At 36.4% G+C, this 18607-nt stretch overlaps 1 protein-coding gene across 9 annotated transcripts in view; it reads left to right on the top strand.

The window, feature by feature from the left end:
* TMX3 (thioredoxin related transmembrane protein 3) overlaps positions 1-18607 on the top strand; it is a 53842-nt gene that overhangs the window by 17395 nt on the left and 17840 nt on the right. For 4 of the 9 annotated variants that reach the window (XM_054723664.1, XM_054723668.1, XM_054723666.1 and 1 more), the window contains 10 exons: positions 1523-1622; positions 2374-2451; positions 4629-4695; positions 5673-5771; positions 6742-6799; positions 6986-7039; positions 7847-7903; positions 11188-11317; positions 12834-12902; positions 14366-14586. In XM_054723664.1, coding sequence (XP_054579639.1) covers positions 1523-1622; positions 2374-2451; positions 4629-4695; positions 5673-5771; positions 6742-6799; positions 6986-7039; positions 7847-7903; positions 11188-11317; positions 12834-12902; positions 14366-14586 — 933 coding nt within the window. Of the gene's footprint in view, positions 1-1522; positions 1623-2373; positions 2452-4628; positions 4696-5672; positions 5772-6741; positions 6800-6985; positions 7040-7846; positions 7904-11187; positions 11318-12833; positions 12903-14365; positions 14587-17839; positions 17898-18607 lie in introns of all 9 variants that reach the window. The other 5 variants (XM_054723670.1, XM_054723671.1, XM_054723669.1 and 2 more) reach the window with 2 other exon arrangements.

The raw sequence follows: 18607 nt of genomic DNA, 5'->3' as shown, positions 1-18607 counted from the left end.
GTAGATACAGCTGAAATACTTGCCCTGATCTGCCATATGCTGCTTTATGCCAACTGTGCGGTATTGCTACACATTTTGCCTAGAATGTGACATAATTGGAGCCCATGTGCTTCCATAAGCATTTCCTGTTGGTTTGAAAGCAGTGACTTTATGTTTTAATCTACATTTTGCTCTGGGGTATAAAGAAAGTTGTTGTTTATGTGCAACTTTTTGAAGAGAACATTCATCAAGATAGTTTAACCCATATTGACTGAAAGTATAGGCACTTTCTTATGAGTTTGACAGGATATATTATATTGGTAGCTTTAAAGTAAATTAAAGTATTGGATGGATTTGTTGAGTGACCTGATACTCTCTTTTAAATTATTTGAGGAAAGGCAAAGAATTAGGAATGATCTTTATATATTATAGTTTGCAAAGCTTATTAATATAATTGTCACTATTTTTACATTGATTACACATTTAATTGTCTATTTGCTTCGTGAATAAGTAAATTTTACAATAACTTTATATTATATGAGGGGATTGCTAGTAGGTTGTACTTTATTCCCTCATTATTTACATTAGTCTTTACTAGTATGCTTTAGCAATTTTTAATGTTTTAGTTTAATCTTAAGAAGGGCTCTCCTGATGTAACCAGGGGTGACTCTGTTGGAAATGAAATTTCAAGAGTCAGTTCTGGAGTTACATCAGTTACCAGTTAATTACTCAAGTAAAAATAGGAGCTGGAGTAGAGTGATGCAATGCAGCTAAAGAATTGTACATTTTGAAATGTGTTTGCCTTTACAAAATGTGTTTTGTTCTTTTTGCAAATTTGGTGAAGTAAAAAATCTGATAATATAGGGCACATTTAAAAGAAGACTGCCTCTTTTAGTTTTTTAATAATATTTCATAAATGATATGTTCTGTAATAACCTTTGATGTAATCTATTAGTCTTGTTGGGTTTGACATATGCTTATATAATCTTTGTACCATTTGGTTTTCTCTTTATGAGTTTTTTATGTACTATTATGACTACGATTTTCCATTTTATTCTTCCTGAAAAGAATAGCATACTTAAGAAACTTTTTAGATTTTAACCTCTCTAGGACATTTTAAAATTATATAGCATTTAAATGAACAGTGTAAGATGTAAATATTCTTAATATAGTATCAGAAACTCCTGGGATAGTATTTCACAGTATGCTTGTGTGAATGATCTTTTGAAAAAAAGAAAAAAAAAAACTCTTAGGTGGATTGTTTGTTGAATATTGGCAAAGATGGTATTCTCTAAAGGAATATATTTGAAACTTAATATTTAAAATGATAGATTAAATTGTGGGTGCTATATTTTTATTACATGGGTATAATAGTGGTCATGGACTATAGTTTTATTAGATTAATGTGGATTGGGTGATATACTTAAAATGCAGTTAATATAGCACTTAAACATTATAAATTTAGATCATATAGGTAGGATTGATTTGTTCTGTCTTTAGTTCAAATTCAAGTTCATTTTTTGTTTTTGTTGTTTTCAAACAGAGCACTAATTCGGCCACTTCCAAGTCAGCAAATGTTTGAACATGTGCAGAAAAGACATCGTGTATTTTTTGTTTATATAGGTGGAGAGTCAACTTTGAAGGTATCAAATGATTTTATTTTTTAATCCAAAATTTCACCAAAGACTCAAACTTACTTCACTTTTGTTGGACATACTTTAGCTCAATCTAAGTATTTTTATAATAAAAGTTTTTTTTTTATATATCCTCTATAGTGTTTGCCTTCATGAAGCAAAAGTAAATAAAAAGTGGGCAGATGTTGCCTGCCTTGGTATTTCTTTTGTTATTGACCTGGTTAAAATTTTTAGCATTTTGAACCTTTGAGACTAAAAAATGCAGTTTGAATGTAAATTTTTTAAATGCAAAATATCATTATCTTAAATTATTTTATATGCATATATGTGCGTGTGTGCACACGCATCCCTTCCTATACTCATCAAATTAAATTAATAAATATGAATTGAGCTTATATTGTACCTAATAAATTATTTGGAAGTGTTTGAAGGCTCTTAGTTACAATGGTCTTTTGCCATACAAACAGCTTATTTTATTTGCTTATAGTCTACTAGAGGCCCGGCACACAAAATATGTGCATGGGTAGAGTCCCTAAGCCTGGCCTGCGATCAGGGCCGATCTCCCCCAGCTGTAGGCAGCCGACCACCCCCCGCCACCACTGGTCACCCTCTGTGTGTGGGGAAACCGGTGGGGCGATCGGGGCCCTGCTCGCACCCAACTTGGCCTGGCACCACCTGCGTCACTGCCACCCACCCCTGGTTCTCCATTCCCCATTGGATGATATTTTAAAGTCACCTTTTTTTGTTTGTATTTTCACAGGAAAAATACATAGATGCCGCTTCAGAATTAATTGTATATACATACTTCTTTTCTGCCTCAGAAGAAGTAGTTCCTGAGGTAATATTTAAAATTAGACTTTAATAACTTAATTTCAGTCTTTAACTTATTACTTGATTTTATCTGTAAGATTTATTAACTGTGATATGTGTGGAAACAGTAAACATGTTCATTCTTTTCAATTGGTACCAGATTGCTTATTGTTAATAAGCAAATATCACTAGATTATAGCATTTACAGATTTTATTTACATTAGCTTTTTTTTTACTTTAAAATAATAGCAGCTGTGAGAGGTGATATTCATACCCTTAATTGGTTTGTAAGTAGTGGATTTACTTATGTATAGCTGTAGAATAAATTACTACTTCTTGACCTCTAATCTTGTGCTAAGCACGTGTAAGTTCTGGACTGATGATGAGCCAATGCCTCAGACCCTGATAGGATGGAGCTCACATTCTGGTGGAGGAAGTGGACTTAATGTTAGCATTGCAGGTGATCTCTTTTGTTGGGTCTTCAGACTGAGGTAGTGATCCTTAGTAAACAGATCTACAAATAGGATATCCTCTCTACCTAATAAAAAGTAACATGCTAATTGACCATACCTTTGTGACACCCACCAGCCAATCAGGAGTGAGTATGCAAATTAACCCAACAAAGATGGCAGGTTAATTTGCATACACTGGTGCCAAGCGGTCGGGGATGGGACAGGACGCTTGCGTCGTCGCCATGGCGATGACGTAGGAGTTCCGCACTACCCCAGCTGCTCCAGGCCTCTGGGTACCATGGGAAGGCAGAAAGGCGGCTCCAGCCAGAGCGAAGACGCTGCCCGGCAGCCAGGGGAAGGAAGGCCCATTCTTGCACTTATCTTTGAGCATCGGGCTTCTAGTAATCACTATAAAAAATAAAGGAGCACTGCAATTGTGGGGACAGAGGTGGGATGGCTGCTCTAGATTCCTTGATCAAGAAATGTCAATCTGAGAAGAAATAGTTGAACTGGGACTTAGATAATTGGAAAGAGCCATGTAGAGATCTGTGGCCAGAGGAAACCAGAAGCAGGGAACAGATACTACAGGTGCCCACAGTGAGAACCTGCCTGGCATATTTGAGGAACAGAGTAGTAGGCCAGTGTGGTCTTAATGCAATGAGAAAGGAAATAGCAGGTAGGCAGAGGCCTGTGGAGGTCTTACAGGTCATGGCCAATCATGTAATCAGTTGAAAGTTGATGAAGGACTTGGTCTTATGTTCATTTTAAGAACATTATTCTACTAATATGCCAAGTGCAGAATGAACTGGATAGGGATGACAGTAGGTCCCAAGATCAGGTGAACTCTTGAAGTAATATAGGAAGTTTGGGTTTGGAGGTTAGTAAGAGAATCAGGGAGAAGTGCAAGAATTGTTGTGCTTTGGAAATAGAATTCTTTGTGCTTGCTGATCTGGAGGACAAAGGAAGAATTAAGAATGACTCATAGGTTTTTGGTTTGAACAACTGGGTAGATGGTGGTGTTTTATGAGCTTTGAGGCTATTGCCGAAGGAAAAAGTTGGGGAATGGGGGAGAGGGGAGCATGATCAAGAGTTTTGAATTGTTCATTTTAATTTGATTCAGCATATTAGATACCCAAGTACAAGCATCAAATACTAGTACACAGTTGGGGTCTAGAGTTAAGTCTGTATAAATAAACTCCTTAAACATTGGATGCAAAGTTTTAAGGAAGTAAGAGGGCCCAGGACCTAATGACAGCAAAGGAAAATGATGAGAAATAGCCAGTGAATAGGAAATCAAGATGAGAGAGGAAGCCAAGAAAAAAACTGTTTAAGGTAGAAATGTTCAGTGTGTAAGATTCCCAGGTAAAGCAATGTAATCATCGCACAGCCCTGGGGTGGTGGGGAGGAACTGGAACCTGCCTGTGCTGACTAATGCCTTAGACCCTACTCTTTGGCCGCTTCCCATGCCTCGCATCCTTTACTTCCCACATCTTTAGGTCTGTTGTCAAATCTAAGAGTATTCCATTGTTTTCACCAGAGCAAACAGGGCACTATGCCAGGTGATGGGTATATAAAGAGATCAAACCCAGTTCTTGAATGAACTTGGGATTCACTGTGCTCTTTTTAAATAATTGTAACAACTTGTCATTGTTAGGTGTTTTTCTCCTTTCCTGACATCCTTTAAAAATCTTGAAATCATAGCTACCAATTGAAAATTTTTAAATAAGATTGTTTACACATCTGATCTTTGCAGTACGTGACTCTGAAGGAGATGCCCGCCGTGCTTGTTTTCAAAGATGAAACTTACTTTGTATACGATGGTAAGTTCTAAAACTTTAGCTTACATAAAACATTTTAACATTAAAATGCTGTGTCTCTTACAGTACTTGGGTGTTGATGAAAGATTTTGTAAATGTAACTGCTTCTTACAGCTCCCATAATCTACCCAGTTAGTTGAATGACTGACACATTTTTCTTACCCTTCAACTTAGTGTTCTTTCCTTCTGGGTTGTGGTTTTCTATGTTTTTTTTTATTTCTATTTTTTGGTGAGGTCATTTGCCTTCTTCAGAAGTGAACCCTATGCAGTTTCTATACATTTCTTTAAATTTTCAAAATCAGTTTTTTTAAAAGATACATTTTAGACACACAAAAAAGTGAAGAAATATAACATCCTCAATAGTGGTGACAACTGTTGTATCCTTGCCTACCACCACCTCTTCCTGCTCGATGGAAGCAGCCACTACTGAGCATTGCTTCCTTGAAGCAAATACTCAGCCTGGTTTTAAAATATTTTTATTATGTTAAACATACATAATAGTAAGCAGAATGCTAAGGTAATAAATCCCTACATACACACCCATCACCTAAGTGAGACAGCGACCAAGCTCTTACTCACATTTGCTTCAACAAGTTTTTTCTTCAACAAAAATTGAAGTATTTGAAAGCAAATCCTGGTGGTGTTTAATTACTGTGTGCTTTATTCCGCATCTCTTAAAAATGTGGCCTTTTTTTGTTTAGGTAATCACATGCTGTTATAGCACTTAACGAAATTAACAGTAATTTCCAGATGATGCTCTGAGGTATGCCCAGCAATGCAGCAAACTCACAGTGAAGCATTGCTCTGTGCATCAGACCTTTAGTGCATCTGTGTGTTTGTTTAGAATACACCTCTATAAATGGAATTTATTAATTGAAGATTATGATCCTGGCATTTTATACATATTGCTCGAGTAGAATATTGTAAACATCATAACGACATATTTACACTATAATTATCAACCTTCTTTTGTTTTTAAGAGTATGAAGATGGTGACCTGTCATCTTGGATCAACAGGGAGAGGTTTCAGAATTACCTGACTATGGACGGCTTCCTCTTGTATGAACTTGGAGATACAGGTACAAATATACATACAGCTCTCTATTACGTCACAGAATTTCTCCTTGATTGATCACTTAAATCTGATTCTGAGGAAATTAATTTTAAGCTCTATTTTAAAACTATGTTCTATTCACTTATTTATTTATTTATTTTTAGAGAGAGAGGAAGGGAGAGGGAGAGAGAAATAGAAACATCAGTGAAAGAGAAACAATGATCAGCTGCCTCCTGCCCCCCTACGGGGAATTGAGAAATGGTTAATTTAATAGCACATGTATATACCTGCTCTGAGCCAGAAACTGTGCCGATATTTTTGTACATGTAATCTCATTCAACTTTCCCAATAACTTTGAAATTGATACTAGTTTCTAAAGTAAGGTGAAGTTACTGAGGTAAGTCTTTCAGCTAATAAGTGATAGTGCTTCACCATTGTTCTCCCAGGCAGAGAGCATAATAGACATGGAAGATCATGCTGCCTTCCTAGAGGATATCAGAGATGAATGGGGCTTAAGTTCTATGCAGGGTTAAGTAATTTTGCTTCAGTTTTATTCTGTGTATTATTACTGGAAAGTAGTGACTCGTGGTAGTGAAGGGAATAGCAATGTAAAAATTATTCTCTCCTTACACACCGTTCTTTTAGAGCTACAGTAATTAATAGTAAGTTTCGTTTATCGACTTATTTCTTATGGTTTTTGTTATTGAAAGACTTATTTTAATCGTTTTGTTGGTTGTATGAAAAATACAATATGTGTATGTGAACTATTAAATATTTAATGTTGTTTAATTATGAGGATAGGTGCTGGGAGGGAACTTAACACTTGGAGTCCACTAACTCACTGATTGACTCTACTGAGTGTAACATGTGTGAGATAACTGGAATTCAATTCTAGAAACAGTGTTTACTAATTCCCCATTCACAGCTGCAATAATAATTGAAAAGTCTGCATAATGAGGGTTATTGAATTTAGATATGTTTTTTTTTAATTTCAGGAAAGCTTGTGGCTATTGCAATTATTGATGAGAAAAATACATCAATTGAACATACCAGGTATAGTGCCTTGAAATCGTTTTAAGCGTACAATGTCACCTAACTCAGACTTTACATGGCTTCAGATAAACTTAATATAGTATCTTTTCCTGCAGTTTTAGATCAAGTGGCAGATGAGATGTTATAATGGAGTAATTATATTTTTCAAGTGAAAAATGAAATATTCATGTGTTTGTTGTTCTGCAGATTGAAGTCAATTATTCAGGAAGTTGCTAGAGATTACAGAGATCAGTTCCACAGGTAGGTGCTTGCACTTGGGACAATTAAACTAGCTAAGTTTAACTATGTTTTGTACAAAAAATCAAAAGACTAGTATTTTAACCTTACCCAGATGAATTAAGGAGCTGAAGTGATTGCATTTCTGTATGAATTGTCTAAACTTGAAGTTTGTTCATATGTCCCCTCAACAAATTTGCAATATACCTGTTTCTTGATAGGATTTGGGGTAAGTTTTACAGTAAGAAGATATGTACTTAGGCTCATACATTTGAGATAAAGTTAAACGAGCAATCTCAAGTCAGATAAACAAATGATGCTTATAACCGGACCTCAAAGAATAACAGAATGTAAAAATAAGTGATCTTTTTGCTGTGTGCTAAATCATTCTATTTGTTGCTGACATGAGATAGTCATAAACTTGTTATATTAGTTAGTTGCTATTCCCTTTTATTGCATCTTCTAATGATGTATCAGTGATTTATACTTATAGATGAGCATCTTTTGAGTAGTCCTCTTGTTGGGTGTGTAACTTTTCTTAAACGTGTTGTATAGTTAGAAAGACTTATATTGCCTTGGATTTAAATATATACAAACAAAGGAGAAATGTCTTAGAATGTGTTTAATTTTATTTAGGTGTATGCATATCTCAGAAGTCTGTAGAATTCACACTGTTCTACATTTATTATATGTAATTTATATGTTAAGCATTTATTTACATGCTTACCAAGTTCCATTCTTTTTTTGTACTAAATATTGTTTTATTTCTCTCTCCCTCCTCCTCCCTCTCTCTCTCTCTCTCTCTCGTTTTTGGTTGTTGTTGTTGGTTAGGGATTTTCAGTTTGGACTTATGGATGGAAATGACTATATAAATTCCTTGCTGATGGAGTAAGTACTAAATGATTTCCTTATCAATTCTTGTCAACTTTTTAATTTCTGTTTCTGAGAGACAGACAGAAGAACTATTCTAATGCACACAGTCTCTCAGTAAATACTTTAAGTTTTTAAATCTACATTTAAAACTTTCATATTGTTCTATACTAAAAAATGTCTCCCAATTCAGTGTTAATAATTTATACTATTTTGAAAAGAAGCATCATTCAAAAACATAAAATCTCTAGTTAATACATACCTTACTTTAGTTCAATTTTAGTGGACACTTTAAATTTAACTTAAGAATTAATTTTTAATGTTCAAGAATTAACCTTTTGCACTCGGATGTCGAGATTAAAATTACTCTTTGAATGTATCAATAATTTGAAATATAAAAAGATCCAAATAAATAAGTTTGTATGAAAAGAAACTCCAGTTTTTTATTCTACTGCCGTGCTTTGTAAAATCTGGGGTATTTAAAAAATTAAATCCTGAGTAGAATAAAGGAATCAAGAAAAAAGCAAGCGAATGCAAAGGGTTAATTGCTATCCTAGAAGAATTTATTTTAACAGACTATAATAGTTTTATAGGAAAAATGTGCAATTTTAAAATAACTTTATCAATTATATTATGATGTAAAGTTCTGATTTGTTACTTCATAAAGTTGTTATTAGGAAACATTTGCCATACTTATTTTGAATTAATGTGTTTCAAATAAGAACCTACTCAATTCAGTGGATATTTAATGAGTATTTACTGTATGTCATATACTGTGTTTGGCACTATTGATGCCAAAAATGAGAAAATTAGTGTCCCTGTCTTCAGATGCTTGTAGAAACCTAAGATGTCTTCAGATGACCTTGTAGAAGTCTAAGAGAAATTGCTTTGCTATACTATCTCCTAAGAGGTGATGCTCTATCATAGAAATGCATTTTGAGTAGGATATTTACTATATATATAGTAGGGACATTGATACAACCATTTCTAATAATGGCCTTCGAGGCAAGCCAACACATTGATTCAGTTCAGTAGTGTTTGCAAGAGGCCAAAGCACTTTGGGTCCAATAAATAACTGCTTGCCCAGGATAATATTCAGAATATGTAGAGATGGAGAGACATACTACCTTCATGAGAATTATTTCTAATACGAGTTGTGAGATAGTAGAATTTTTGAGCTATAGTTGTGGTGAGAGAACAACAATAATCTCTACCACCAACCCCTTATAGTTTGGGGCGGTTGGTTTCTCTCTTATTCATACTATGCTTCTTTTGGTGGTATTTTTTTTTTTTTTTTTGAAAGGAGAGAAGTTATATAGTGATGGTATATAATATAATTGAAAGTCCATATTGAGCACTTACCTGTGACCAAGGCTGAACTGAGTGGTCAGTCAGTAAGGTATAAGTACTATAATTATCTCCATTTTATGTAGGTGAGGAAATTCAAATTTCTTAGAAGAAACTCAAAGGTGTTAAATAATATGCCAAAGGATACATCAAGTAAGTTAGAGATCCAGTTCTCAAATTCAGATTCCTCTTGCTCTAAAAGCTCTTCACTACTGTAATGTTAACATTGACACATAAATCAGTGGAACTTTGAACATACGGCAAATCCATCCTATATAATAAAAGGCTAATATGCAGATTGTCCCCTCTGGAGTTTGACCGCCTGGGAGTTGGACCACTCGCTATGACATGCGCTGACTACCAGGGGGCAGCGTGGAACGAAGGAAGGCCCCCGCTGGCGGCCTGCAGCTGGGGAAGCCGCAACTGGCAGCGGAGGGGGGGGGGAGGGAGACCCCAATAGGCCCTGATCGCCGGCCAGGCCTAGGGACCCTACCCGTGCAAGAATTTCGTGCACGGGTAGGGTCCCTAGTGGCTGCTGGCCAGGTACTCCCTCCCTTCCCTTGGTTCCCTACCGCAGCTGCCACCGCCAGCCGGGACCTCCCTCCCTTCCCCTGGCCAGCCCCACCCCCTGGTCGAACTCCTGGGACAAACTCCCGGTCAAGGGGACACTTTGTATACTACGCTTTTATTATATAGGATAATTACATTGCAAGTTTGATTTTTTTTTTCTCAAATATACTATCAATCTTTGGTCTATTAAGTTATTTTGTATTGAGTTTTGTGAGTATAGTTTAAAGGAAATAGAATGAGATGTTATCTTGCATTATTACTCATTTGGAATTAAATTACACAGTCAGTTAACCATTGCCTAATAACAATGCTGGGAAATAAACCACCTTGAAACCCAATGGCTTATAATAGGAATCATGTATTCTCTCTCCCTGGTCTGGGCTTGGCTGACTGGGTGGGCACGGCTAAATGTGGCTTCAGGTCTGTTCCACATGGCTTTAATGTCCTTGACCTTGGAAGGATGTTTTCTTGGGAATATCCTTCTCATGGCAGTCACAAAACACAAGAAAGCAAACCCAGCAATGCAGGCACATGTCCAGCCTCTGCTTCGTCAGGTGTGTTACCTTCCTGTTGACCCAGTCATGGCTCTGCCCAGCGTCAGGGGTCAGATAAGCATGTTTCACCTTACCTCAATGGGCAAAGGATGTGGCTTAGGGAGGGATAAAGAATTATGTGTAACAAAGTAATCTCCTGGTCTTGGTTACTGTGTGCAATAATTAGTGGTGTAAATTCATTTTCTCCTTTTGCATTACACTTTGATATAGACATACAATAACTGTAAGCTGATGTGTAGGTGACATACGAAATTACAAGCCTTTTAAATACATATATATATATATATATATATATATATATATATATATATATAGTAGAGAAACATTTAAAGCAAAATTCAAAGTAATCAGAGAGTTTGACAGAATCACAGTCATGGTGAAACATAACTTATTTACTAGGGTTTTCAAAATATAAGGCAGAAAAAATACACTGGACACATACATTATGCATAACAAAACTTACAACATGGATGGGTAGCCAAACAAACAAAATACACTTGGGTTGTATGTGATTAACAGAGATGGTATTTAATTATATCTGTGGCAAGGAGTAATATTACCCAGAAATTGATACTTTGTACATAATTTTTCTCCTTAAGTTTAATTATGGAAACTCAGCTGTCTTATATTGTATGTAGCATGTTTTTCATGTAATCTTAATGTAGCTAATTTTTAAAATTGATGCAAAATTTGAAATTTCACGTAGTCAAAAGGAAGCAAAGCTATTAATACGGCTCTTTTTGTATTATAGTTACTTAGATATAATATAAGCAAATATCAGAACGTTTGTTATCTGAGTGTTTTATGTGGATATTGTTTTTCTATTTTCAGTGAATTGACTGTCCCAACTGTAGTTGTACTGAATACTTCAAACCAACAGTACTTTTTACTAGATAGACAGATCAAGAATACTGAAGACATGGTCCAGTTCATTAATAGCATTTTGGATGGCACAGTACAAGTAAGTTGTTCACTTCTGTTTCAAAGGACGATGATAGGAGATAGAGGAGAAAGCAGTTCTCTGATTCTGAAAGGGAAAGTCAGCAGCAACTGGGAAGAGGGCAGGCCTCCCCTCTATACCCGGCTTCTTTCACATGTGGCAGGTTCTTCGTGCCAGACACTGCTGAGGGGTGGAAATGTCCTGTAAGGGTGATTTGGGGGCATTTTTGGTTGTTTCAGTGATTGGGAGGTGCTTCTGGCTTTAGAATCAGGATGTAGGGATGCTTTCATCTGCAGTGCACAGAGCAGTGCCAATTGTGAACTGTCCTCGTTCTAAGACCCTTTCTGGAGTCCAGAGGACGATTGGGTAAGTTATTTGGATTGGTTTTCCTAGAAAACCTGTTAATAAGACCAGTTTCTTAAGAGATAAGGTAATATATTGAGAATCAGAGCCACAGTGGAGATTTCCAGATCCTATAAAATATTTCTCAGAAATAATGAACTAGAAGTTTTAACTTTTTCTTTTTCTATAAATCTTACTGGAATGTTTTTTGGACTGTTGCAGCCCATAGTAGAGGATCATGAAATCACATCAGCAGATTAAATTAGAAATAAATGAGTCTTCTTTGCTTCTATGAAGTTTAATTATCTTGTTTCAACTTTACACAAACTTTATATGAAAGTTGGCTCACAAAGTAGCAAGTAGTTCTGCTTTGGAAATAACTGTAAGGATTTTATATTTCTGAAGGTAACACCTGTTGGAATATAACTCACCTGTGTGTGTGAGAGCCTTTCTATTTATGGGTTAGTGAAACCCAACTCAGACTATTAACAAAGAGGTCTCACTGGCTCACCTGGCAGAGAAAGTCAAGGAATAGGGCAGACTTCAGGGGTGGCTGGATGCCAGGAATGTGATTGATCTTCATCAGGAATTTTTCTGTAAAAGCCTTTTGGCACTCTTTATTTTTCTTTCTTTAAAATATGTTTTTATTGATATCAGAGGGAGGGGGGGAAAGAGAGAGAGATAGAAACATCAGTGATAAGAGAGAGAATCATTGATTGGCTGCCTCCTGCACACTTCCTATTGGGGATTGAGCCCATAACCCTGGCATGTGTCCTGACTGGGAATCGAACGTTGACCTCCTGGTTCATGGGTCTATGCTCAACCACTGAGCCACACCAGCTGGGTGGCACTCTATCTTTTTGAGCTTCATCCTCAGGGAAACTCTGTGTACAGTAGCAAAGATCCCTGCAGCATCTGGAGTTGAACAGTGTCAGCTAAATTCAGAAATGGGGCAGGCCTGGACTCGGGGGGATGTGACTAGGGAGGATGATTCACAGAGTCAGTGTCTACACAGGAAGCAGGGAAGGTGGGCCAGGGAAACAGGGAATCCTTACCACCTGGCCCTTCAGGTGCTTTATGTTATCCATCCTCAACCCTTGACCTCAACCCTTGACTGGCATTTGTAAGATTACCTAACAGAAAGTTGAAGTGATAGTATTTAACGGTGTAATTGTCTTTTTCTGTTAAATTTAAGGCCCAAGGAGGTGATAGCATTTTGCAGAGATTGAAAAGAATGGTATTTGATGCTAAATCTACTGTTGTGGTAAGTTGTGACAGTTTGCTTAATTTTGTTGATAATAGTATATAGGTGTATAGGTTTTTTATATCTAACTAAAGTAAAATCTGGGATTTGAAAGGATTAGGTAAAAATATTTTCATTTGCTAGGTAAGAAAATGTCTGTGTTTACATTAAGAATTTATGTTCATGGGTGGAAATTGTTTCTCTGGTCTCCATCTCTTTGTGTTTGGTGAGTAACTGCCATTCAGAACCAGTGAGCGTGACAGCAGTGTTTTCCAGTCTTTCCTCCCGCCCCTGTAAGTTCTTGGATCCGAACCCTTCTTGCTTACTGCTCTCAGAAATCTTCTTACTATCCCAGCTTTGGCTCAACCAGCTTGAGAGTAGAGGCCTTCCTGAATCTGGTAGAGCCTTACATTTGGCTCTAGTTGCCTGTCTGGATCTACCCCCTGCATGTTTTCATTCATTCTGGCCAATACAGCTGACCTTCTCTTGGTGAGAGATAAGTTCTAATAGTTTTACTCCATGCATCCTTCAGTTTACCAGTAGTGACCTTCTTTACCTTCCTGTTGGCACCAACGTGGATTGGCCCTCAGCACCTTATGTCCAGTCGCTGCTCTGATGTCCACTGGGTTTTCTCATTTCCTCTTGCTGTCTCCAGCCTGTTTTTACAACACTGGACAACTGATAGCACAGGAATAGTCAGTCTTGATCCCTTTCCTTCCCCTTCCAGTGAAGCACATCTGAGTCCTCTTTGCGTCTCCGATGCTGTCTTCCTGCTATTTGACTGCTGCATGAGCCTCCCTGCTGTGTCATGCTGGTGCTCACACCATACCATGCCCAGCCGCATTCTCACTCTTGTTTAAATTTCTGCCTCAAAACACCTTAATTTTATGAAGCTTTCTTCTGTTTCCTCAATCCACAGTTCCCTGTGCTCCTCTGAATTTGTCTACATGGTTCTCAAGAGTTAGTCACTCAGAGTGTACTGTAGTTAAAAACCAGGGAAATTGCTTTTACTTTTCTGGGAGCTGAGGAGACAGCAGATAAATTGACGGAAATTATTAAGTGAATATGGCCTCACTACTAACTAGATAAGAACAAGTATTAAAAATGTCATGTGAAGCAATGTGTTATACCTTCTTTATGGTAAATAGCCTTCCCAGGGAGCTGAGTTCTGGAGCCAGGAACACCAGTTGCCAAGCACACAGGAGCCATTACACGGACCTTTGTGGTTCATATGAGAAAAAGAAATGGCATAAGAAACGGCATAGAGCGTTTTCTACTGCCAGGAGCTGATTACACTCACACACACACGAGATAAAATTTCTCTCTCTTACAGTATCTTTAACATGGTAGTTACTGCAGAAACATTGACATCAAGCAGGTTCGATAGCAGCAAGAGAACAAAACCTGTAGTGGTTTTTCATTCATTCATGCTGTTTCTGTCTGAATGCACTTGAGGGGACTGAGCTATAATTCTCTCTCCACAGTCCATATTCAAGAGCTCTCCGATCATGGGCTGCTTCCTCTTCGGCCTGCCTCTGGGTGTCATCAGCATCATGTGCTATGGCATCTACACAGCTGACACAGACGGAGGCTACATAGAAGAGCGGTATGAAGTGTACAAAAGCGAAACTGAAAGCCAGGAAGCGACGGAGGAGAGCAGAGAACTGCAGGAGCCAGGGAGCGGACAGTCTCTAGTGCCTGACAGGCAAGAGCCCAAGGATGTATTAGAGAAGAAGACAGATTGAGACTCTGCTATGATGTCAAATTATTAAAGAGTCTATTTATTGAATTTAGACATTTAATCATGATCTTTACAGAAGAGAACAAGTTATTTGTATTTTGCTAATATCAACTGCATGGATTACAGTAGTCCTTAATAAATGGGGAGATGTTGGGAACAAAGAGAGGAAATGTATATCTAAAAAAATATTCCATGGAAGTTTACCTTGTACATGTTAAAACAGATCAGTTCTTTGTGCAAGTTTCTCTGTCTGAATATTCAGTGACAGAATTAAGATTCCTGGGCTGAATATTTAAGTGGGTCAGTCAGGTAGGGGGTAATGTTTGATAGAGAAAAATGGGATTCCACCTCCTACCATCATTCTCCTCTTATATTTTGAATACAGTTTATATGGACAAAATTAAGTCTTTAAAATGTAGGGACTTTAAGGAGAACCAGTAACTTTTTCCATGGATCAAACTAAGATTACGAAATTTTAAAAATTTGGTTTTATATAGCATAGCAATTTTATTTTGTTATTTTTAAAGGAGAGAAAATGTTACTTTTTAACTTTATACTTAGTTATGTTATAAAAATTTCACATTGGCCTAAATAATGGCAAAAAATAGTCTGTGTTTGATCTTTGTAACAGAAACAGATTTTCTTGGAGCAGTGATTATTAACCACGCCTGCGAAGCTGTTAGCAGGCATCTCGGCAGTCACTGTGGGAAAGGAAGGTGTCTGTAGCTCCTGCCCTGCATTAGCCAGACAGCCTGCTTTATTTCTCTGTTTTCTATATTGAGATTTCTAAAAATTTCCTTAGATTAGAAGCAGCTGATGCTTTTTAAAAAGTAATATATGTCATATTTTATGTTTATAACATTGTAACTTTTTGGTAACTTATCTGTGTATGTGTGTGTGTGTATACATATGCACACACACATATACACATATCATATTTATTGGCATACATCTGTTATATAATATTATGGGCATGTCTATGTTCATAATGGGTAATGAGTGACATAATCAGCCTGTCAACAAAATCATGTTCAGTGATTTAAGAGGTCGACCAATTATCTTCTCCATCCTCTCAATTCTGTCAATCCTCTCAGCCTGTCGTCTTCTCTCTATAATAAGATGTAGGAAATTTCTTATCTGATGGAATGCATAAAATTGGTGTTTTTAAGTAATAGTTTGATATGTTTATTGTAGATTAGTTTATCTTTGAGGTCTTTGTTGTAGCTAAGTTTAGAATTTTTATTAGATGGCTTTTATTCCTTGAGTAATTGGGTTATCCAATATAAAGATTTTTATCAAATGTTTTAAAATGTGGGTAAAACTGTAATTTGTGGTCTGACACTGGAGTTGTTCAGGGTTTTGATCCCCAAAGGCAGTCTTTGGTGATTTCTAATGCCCCGCTGATCACAACTAAACTGAAGCTATGTCTTAAGTACTAAGGGGTTCTAGTAATTGTTTTATTATACCCATGTACTATATTAGTATGTAATAATTACTAATTCTTAATGTTTGGCACCCTGTTAGTATTTTATAGTAAGGAATCACATATGCAGTCCCAAGGAATTTCAGGAAATATTAGAATGAAGTGTTCTTAAATGGAATTTAGAGATAAATGCTATTAATTTGACCAGTAGATTCCTCTCCAAAGAGTAATGAGGGATTCTTTTGGAAGATAAATATTAATGTTCCTAGGGGGTCAGGTTTGTTTTGCAACAGTGAAAAGCCAACGTAAATACAGATGCCTCACTTGAATCTCAGCCTAGTAACTAAGTTAGCTATTGCCCGTGGAGCAGGAAATGATAGAACATGTCTGCTTTTTGCTTCGTGTTTATCACTATCAGATGTCCATCATTTGCAAGTTTTTTGTCTTTTCTCAAGTATCAAATGAAAGACCTCAAGAGGAAAAAAATTTAAAGAAAGAGTAAATCTCAGTATGTATCAACAAACAGAAGTCCAGCAATTTTTGTCTTTAGTCTCTGTTACCTTTTTCACAACTCTATACTGTTGTCCCGTATTCTGTTTGTGTTTCAAAGTGTGTCTGTTGGAGAAAAAAAAATGTGTACATGGTTTGTAAGTGAATAATTTGACTTCTTTTTTGTACTGATATTTTGCTTTTTACATGTCTCTAGGATATTGTCAACTCTTTGCAAAACAAATTTAAATTTTGCGCACTGGTATGCTTTTCCCTTCAGTGTGATGTCAGAGCTTATTAGAAATGCTTTTTTTTTTTTCATTTCCAGAAAAGAAAAACAAAACTTCAAAATAAAGGTAGATTTCTTAAGAAATCTTGTAGAACAGATCCTAATTCTGTGATTAATCTTCCTATGATTACATATAAAGAAAGAGTGGGAATAGCCTTCAATCTGTGGGGCTTTTTACAGTAGTAAAGTTCATTTCTAACTTCCAAAATGCAAAGTTCTAGATGTTGCTGTTGCTGAATCTGGTGTCCAGACAGTTGTCAAAGATATTTCAGAGAGAGTGCATGTTTTTAATCAAGCCATGCATCCCAGGTGCTTGCAATTCTTTTGGTTTGTTTTACTGTGTACTTTAATATTTCTCTAATATTGCTGCTTCTGAAACTTCTTTGACATGAATTAGATCTAGAATTTTCATTTTCTTCTTCACACATGCTTCCTGATATCTGATTTACTAGTAACATTAGGAGCCAAATGCCTAGAGTCTGTATGAGTAAACAATTAACTATTGTTTTTGTTTAGTGTATTTTTGTTGTTTCTTGTGATTTGTTTCAGGGTGTTTTTTGTTTGTTTTGGTTTGGTTTTTTTTTTGTAGGTTTTCTTTTGTTTTGATTTTGCAGAAGTAATTTCAATATTTTCATCATTGCTTCAATGTGATACGGAGGTATGACAGGGAAAAATCTCTGGGCTGTTCTTATGCAGAAATTGTTCAGATACACCAGTGTGGGATGTTAAGACAGTTAATTAATAGGTAGGGTTAGTTAGGTTTGCCATTTCATTTTTATAAATATATATTTTTCCTGAATGTGTCCGAGTCCAAGAGTGGGCCAACAGTTTTCTACTTTGGACTAATCTATAAAGGTTTTTTGAGAGTCTGTATTACTAGTTGAATCCTAATATCCTGCGTTAGGGCACCAATTGTAAACTTTGGTTTTTCTAAAATAAATTAACTGAAAACATGTAATCGCTTATTTTTACTATTTATGTTTTGTTTTTTGTGACATGAATAATTCTCTGTGCAGGCAAAGAGGCGAGCTAAGACTGATCTTCCACAAAGTGTTTTTTCCTTTTAATTGAGTTGTAAGTAATTTGTAATTATAAAAACAATTTTAGAGTTTGAACAGACTTGAGAAAAGTAACATTCTAATATAATCCCTTTATATTATACATGAAGAACTAGAGAGTCATAGGTTTGATACATTTTATGAAATTTTGAAAACAGATTATTTTTAAATATTAATTACAATGTTTAAAGTTAGAATAATTGGATTTGAGTCCATGATCAACTGCTCAATTGTGATGCTGGACACAGTGCAGTCACCCCTCCATTTTTATGTTATTGTAAAATGGGACTCTAAAGCCTCAAGATTTTCTTCTTATAAAATAGCATCAAGGGCGAGGGGAGGTAGAAGAGGGCATAGAGGGGATAAATGTTGATGGGAAAGATAAAATAAAAACACCAAATGAGAGTCTATTATGGAAAAACAAATGTTTACACAAATGTTAATTGTAAAATTCATGTTTCATGTTTTATACCATGGGCTTATCTCTTACTGAAAATTGCTCTGGCAAAGGTATAACAGCTCAAAAGTATTTCCCACACACCTTGTGGACATATACAGAGTAGCTGGTTAGAACAGGCTACTCTAATAAGAGTGACAGAGTGTGTTCAGCTGTGTATAAATTCAGTGTGGGTATGACGGTCCCCTGTCCCTTCCAAGCGGCTGAGTCGCAATGCAGGGCTGGGCAGCCCTGGTGTCAGTCACACTACCTGGCTTCCAGGCCTTGCT

Source organism: Eptesicus fuscus, chromosome 12, assembly GCF_027574615.1.
Source record: "Eptesicus fuscus isolate TK198812 chromosome 12, DD_ASM_mEF_20220401, whole genome shotgun sequence".
NCBI classification, from domain to species: Eukaryota; Metazoa; Chordata; class Mammalia; order Chiroptera; family Vespertilionidae; genus Eptesicus; species Eptesicus fuscus.
Note: the sequence above shows the minus strand (reverse complement) of the source record. Positions and strands in the feature narration are given on the sequence as shown.